The sequence below is a fragment of the Pseudoliparis swirei genome, chromosome 10 (genome assembly GCF_029220125.1).
Source record: "Pseudoliparis swirei isolate HS2019 ecotype Mariana Trench chromosome 10, NWPU_hadal_v1, whole genome shotgun sequence".
Classification (NCBI taxonomy): domain Eukaryota; kingdom Metazoa; phylum Chordata; class Actinopteri; order Perciformes; family Liparidae; genus Pseudoliparis; species Pseudoliparis swirei.
Window position 1 is genome coordinate 6,586,691 of NC_079397.1, and position 6,537 is coordinate 6,593,227.

A 6,537-nucleotide genomic window follows, 5' to 3' on the forward strand; every position below is an offset into this window, starting at 1 on the left:
GTGACGTCACGGAGAATGTCTTGTCCGCGAGCGCGCGATTACAGTTTTACTCGATTGCTGAAACACATTTTTTGAAAGCATGCCTCGTTTTCTCAAAACTCTAAACACAAATCCCAAAACCACTCACACAAAATGCAAAACCCTTTATATCTCCTGCAAAATGCAACTTTGCTTTCAAAACAGTGTTATGTCACCTCAAAAGGGTATTTTGTTTTCAAATGACAAACACAGCCCATTATATGAGTAGACATTCTAAGCATCGATTGAACACTGATGTGCTCAATGGAAAACACTATGAAATGGGAAAACACCAGTATGAAGGCCTTATCAGGAGCATTATGCCTTTTCCAGTGGTACAGATACAGGCTCAGTTAAAGTGGCAATAGGTTGTAATAAATACAGCACTATATTATTTAACTTACTATGTTTTGGGAAAAGAGACATGTGTGCAATTAAAAGGAATTGATGGACAAAAGACAGAAATTAGTTTTATTTTACCATCCTTGTAGGACGCTTTCATCAATAAGATATGCTATGTTGTTAGCATTACAACAGATATAATACAGAAAACAAATAAGTGTGTTGTTTCTATGGAAAAAATGTAAACAACATAAATTAATAGACATGCTTGCAAAAGAAAGCAATAACAAAACACAACATTAATTTACTTAAAATGAGAAGTGTAGTTAAAGCAAAGATGGATTAAAAAGTGGAGGAACATTTAAATAATTGTATTAATAAAATATATGTGAAATGAAACATACTTTTTATAAATAATGTATTATGATTCATTATCAATAATAGTGAGCGGTTTAAATTAACTGTCCTGATCCACAATATACCAGATGGTGGCGGTAATGCGTCATTTCGTTGTTTGCCAAACGCAAATAGAAAAGAAATACACCAGAAGAAGAACACGAAGCGGTGGTAGAAATGGCTCCGGTGACGGTGTTGTAGTGAATAATGTTTCCGTGTCGATATGTGCTTGTTGGATACACTTCCGGAATACCTTCGCGCTCTAACAATGAATTAAAAACCCGCTATCACACCTTGCATCGAGTTCACAATGTAAAACATGAGAGTATAACTGTGTCCCTAACCTGTTCTACATCATTGCTCTTTCTTAAAAAATACAAAATAAAATTAAAAAAAGAAATAAGAAATACTAATTCTCCAAAACTTCTTTCTAATATATTCATCATATTCTTAATGTGTGTAGTTTAAACCAAAGGTCGTGTGTCTCAGTAATTGGTCTCATTTCAAGCAACCTAATTGGAACCTAACTGAGAAAAAGGTTTTATTCTCCTAAAAATTAAATTCATGAAGTTATATGATCAGCTTTATATGCTCTTCACTCGTTTTAGATTTCCAACCATAGCTTTTTCTAAAAAAACTAAAACCTCTTCCTTTCAATGTGTTTTTTAAACATGAGTGAGTTCTATTCTGCCGACGCGAGCCGCCGCGGGGGGGCGCTGTCCCTTTAACTGTTGCGGAACACGACTCACCGGGGGAACGTACTTCTCCGCAACACACCGGCACCATCGCAGCGGATGATTTGACTGACCTTCGGGAGTCTATATTTGTATTTATTACTTTGTCAGGCGACCAGGAGGACCACCACTCTCACTCTGCACAGCATGGGGAACCTGGCGCTCTTCACCAGGTAACAGAGTGATACGTTGCTGTGTTATGTTGTGCATGCGGAAATTGCACGAGCATTACAAAAAAGGTTTGAATAAAAAAGGTATAGGCTGATACTGTGCTACATCCTCCTGAGACAAGGTATCGTTATTATCTTAATGCCCGGTTTCAATAAGCAGGACGGTCATTTAGCTCCGGTTGCACGAGCTGCGTTGGGTGAAAGCCAAGAGCAATGATATCGCTGATCCCCCCCCCCCCCTTGCACAAGATGGAAAACCTTTGATTGTAATACGGATGCAGAGCCTCTCTCAACAGCATCACACAGATCATGGGCGAAATCGAAATGGCAATAGGCTACAAATCCATTTCATTACCTTCGCATTGAAAATGCGGAAGGTTATGTTTTAATCGCGGTGTATTTATTTATTCATTTATTTATTTGTATGCGTGTTACTCGCGTAACACAAAAAGTATTAAACCGAATCGCATGAAATTTGGTGGGATGATTGGTTATTATCCGGGGACCATTTGATTAGATTTTGGGATCGATCGGGTCAAAGGTCAAGGTCAAGGTCACGAAAAGGTCAACATCTTCTTTTTACTATAGCACGGTCAATTTGTATCCAATTGGCATGCAACTAATGCCAAAATGTTCATAATTCAATGCCCAATCTTGTGATATGCGAAGGTATGCGCTCTACCGAGTGCCCATTCTAGTTGTTAGTATGGAAAGGAGAGGACATGTTAATTAGTAAAGTGAAAAAATAAATATAAAGTAGGCCTAATAGTCAATGAATTAATAATGATGAATAATAGCTTGAAAGACTATAATCAAACTTGATTAACTACCAAAAGAAGTTATTGTGGCAGAGATTGATCAAAGATTACAACCGAAGAATAAGAAAAAAAGTATAACAAAGTAAAAGTAAGTATTGAGTGTATACTAATTAATACTGACACCAGTGCACAATATAATGACAATAAGATACATATAATAATATAATATGATATATAAATGAAGTAAAAACAATTCATCTAGAATATAAAAAGTTTATTACAACAATTGGCAAATGTATTGAAATGTTTTAAAGAGAAACGGGCATGTTTTTTTATTTCTAAAGATCACTGCACGAACCAGCCTTTCTTTCTTCTTCTTCTACGTCTCACTTGGAAACTATTTATCTCTGTCAGACTGCGGGAATGACTCAATGTTGTTTGTTTGTATTTCCTTTCAGTCTCTTCCGGAGTGACGTAACCACGTCTGAACCGGCGGACGGAGCGAGCTTCATCTCCAGGAGGATCAGCAATGGCATAACTTATTACTGCGCTCCGTCCTCGGGGACGGGGGAACGGACATCACGCGCCGCCAAAGACTCTCAAACCTCCACTGCACTTTGCCCCACCTCCCCCCCCTCCGCACAGCCTTCCTCCTCTCCCCTGCTCTCAGATGCACCATCACACCCCCCAGCCTCCTCCCAAAGCCAATCAGACTCTTCATGCACTTCGCGCCCTCTTCTTATTTTCTTCTCCTGGCTCGGTGCCCGGCCAGTGGCGGTGGGCAAGTACAGGGACCTCTACCTGGACCGCGGCATGGACGTCCTCCTGGTCCAGAGCAAGGTGACGCACTTCCTGTGGCCCCGATGGGGGTTAGACTACGGGCTGGAGGTGTTGGAGGTCCTGGAGCAGCCTCAGTTCTCAGGGAGGCCGTTGCTGGTCCACGCCTCCTCCATCGGGGGCTTCACTTTCACCCAGACACTCGCCCACATTGCTCGAGGAGGGAAACGACATGCAGAAGTGGCCCAGAGGGTGACGGGGCACATCTACGACAGCTTGGTGGTCGGCACTCGGGAGCACATGGCGATAGGTGAGTGAGGGGGATTCTCCTCGGGTTACCTTTGAGTTGGATATGTGGGTCACATCTTTAAATAATACATGAGCCAGCTGACCCGCCGCTGCAGTCAGGAGCCCGGGAACTATTTGTGGCGGCTTGTTTCTAACCTACTGTATGCAAACGGTTTATCAATTTCTCACTAATAATTGTATATAAGGATGTAGATAACTATTTTAATTGTAGAACAGTGACACATTATTATCACAGTTTCCCTAACTCAAAAGCAATGTCTAATAAAAACAAAAAAACAGTAGAAACCCAAAGATATTACATTTATTATAAAATAAAGACATGAAATGTAGGAAAAGCTGATGCATTTTTGCCCAATTAATGATTATAATTATTATTCAATAAGCAACATTGCTGTTAGTAATTGACCACAACTGCAATTAACAACTTTTATTATTTAATATTCCACTGATTCATTTCCTCAATATCATATTTTTGTCTACAGTGCAATTTTATTTTCTCAGGATTCATCAAAACATTTGGATACAGGATATCATTATCTCTGATGTCCATCACAAATCAACATCCATAAATCTGATCAGAAATTGTAGGAGGATCATCAGGGTTTGAAGTTTTCTTCCGTACCAAAGTTATCCAGTGGTAGCTGTCTGTTTAATGGATATATGGCAAACAGGAATAGATCATTTTGTATACTTTTAATGGTGCCAATTTGGCCAAATAGCCAAAAACATTAAGCATAAATATCCCCCAAATATAAATAAAATAAGAACATTAACATAATAGTGGCAACATCGAGATGTCCCTCATAAATAATTGAAATTTGACACTAAGCCCGACACAGTAATGTGTTTACATACTGTATGTCAGGGCTATTCAACTTCAGTAGCAAGTGGGCCGAATAAGAAAATCACGGGGGGTGTGAGGGCCGCACAGAATATTGATCAAATCAGCACCCGATGCTCACCTGTGCGAGAAGGATTGTTGACGGGGGGGGGGGGTGCTAGTGAGAGTCGCGCGCGAGCCGAGAAGGATTGTTGACGGGGGGTGGGGGGGGGGGTGCAACAGTGAAACTCGATGGCTCTGGGTTAGATGTCTCAATGTATAAAAGAGGCGTGTCCGTCAGTTTTATTTTTTCTTACCAAGTTATAGTGATTTGCAGGCAGTCTTGCGGGCCAGAGTTAAACTCAAACGGGCCGCATCCGGCCCGCGGGCCGCTAGTTGAATAGGCCTGCTGTATGTAATTGTGCTCTTGTTGTGAAATATTAAACCTCCTGATTATTTTCTGTCTCCCTTTTGTTATTCAGGCCTTGGCAAGACTCTGTTTCCACGGTTGGAGAGCTTGGTGAAACACGCCGCGATGTTTTACTTCTGGCTCTTCAAAACACACACGGCCGACCTCTACGACGACAGCATCCAGCTTTTCCACAACAGCCCCATTACGGCGCCGGCCCTCTTCTTCTTCAGTGAAAACGACGCCCTGTGCAACACGGCCGACTTGGAGACCTTGATTGACCACTGGAGGGAGAGGGGCGTGGCCGTGGAGAGCAGGAAGTGGAAGGAGTCGAAACACGCCGCCCACATGCGATGCCACCCGGACGACTACATCTCCACGCTGGACAAATTCTTGAACTCCCTTGCCCTTCTCTCCCTCAAATGTTAATGTTTAGTTTGACCGATTTTAACACAACTAGACACTTTATGATTTCACTGGAATCTTTTTATCCTGCAGCTGTAGCATGATCAGTGGTGTAGTTTTAAAGAATATATTTTCTCTCTCCATTGAAGCATCCTCAATCGTTTGACTTTGTTGTTCCAATTACATATTAAATGATATGCACTATTGAATTGATTATTGTAGAGTCTTGTTTGGCTTTCATCCCACAGGAAGTGTTCTTTAGGGAATTGGTGTTGCACTTTAATACCAGATCTGGTTGTTGAACACTATTATAAAATAAAAACTTTTAGAACTCTAATTGCACTGTTTCTGTTTGTTTTGATTTGCGCAGCAGAAAAGCAACAATATACTTGTATATAATCCGTATACTTCAGATCTACACAGTGCATGATGGGACGTGTTTGTTTGCGAGGGTGAACTGTGGATGTATTAACCCTTGTGTTGCCTTAGGGTCATTTTGACCCGAATCAATATTACACCCTCCCCCCGCCTTAGGATTAATTTGACCCCATTCAATGTTTAATGTCGGTGTTCTTTCGGTAATCAACAAACAAACATAAAGTGCCTCACACTTAAACTTGGAAAACAATATTAATTCTAATAATTTTCTGGAGGTTTTAATTGCTGGCGTCAAATTGAACCCAAAGGGTAACATATGTTAGTAAATATAAAGGTAACAGGAGGGTGAAACATTGAATCGGGTCAAAATGACCCAAAGGCGGGGGGAGGATATAATATTGATTCGGGTCAAAATGACCCTAAGGCAACACAAGGAGAACAGGTCACACCCACTTTAGAACAGGCATAGCAGGTAGGAAGGAAGGCGAGTGGCTTGTCTTCCATGTTTCCGGTGAACTGCTTTCTGACGCACTATGACGCAGTTCAGTTGGAGGCAAAACTAGAAAGTTGCGACATCTGCCGGCCAGATCCCGGTACTGCGCTTGAATGCACGGATTGAATCCGAGGCCACACGAAACAAGTCAGTGTCTGTTGAGTCGAGTTGTCTGCTAACGAGATATTACTAATGTTAACCGGTGACGTCATAGATGTATAGAAGTGTACTGTGTTCTCGCCATGTTTGGTGGATTGAGCCGCGTGCTTTGATGCCATGCTGTTGCAGCCTGTTGAGAAGCAATGCATGAAAACACAGGGACAAGGAAAAGTCCCTCATTGATCTTAGTAAAGTAAAAATGTACAACAATTCAAACACTGTACTGCTTGATTTAATATGAGCATGAATATAAAATCCATCCTCATATCTTCACTATGTATAAAAGCAACTTTGAGTGCTCCCTGCTCTTCACTTGCTTGTGTATATATTTTGTGGGAGGAATGAGGTGTTCAGTGTGTACTGTAATAC

At 41.2% G+C, this 6,537-nt stretch overlaps 1 protein-coding gene across 1 annotated transcript; it reads left to right on the forward strand.

Annotated features, from left to right (window-relative positions):
* The first annotated feature begins 1,522 nt into the window (after positions 1-1,522).
* LOC130200779 (uncharacterized) lies at positions 1,523-5,475 on the forward strand. The gene is made up of 3 exons (XM_056425313.1): positions 1,523-1,663; positions 2,877-3,505; positions 4,807-5,475. Exons 1-3 carry the CDS (start codon positions 1,638-1,640, stop codon positions 5,160-5,162), a joined length of 1,011 nt encoding a protein of 336 aa, XP_056281288.1. The 5' UTR covers positions 1,523-1,637; the 3' UTR covers positions 5,163-5,475.
* Positions 5,476-6,537: the final 1,062 nt, after the last annotated feature.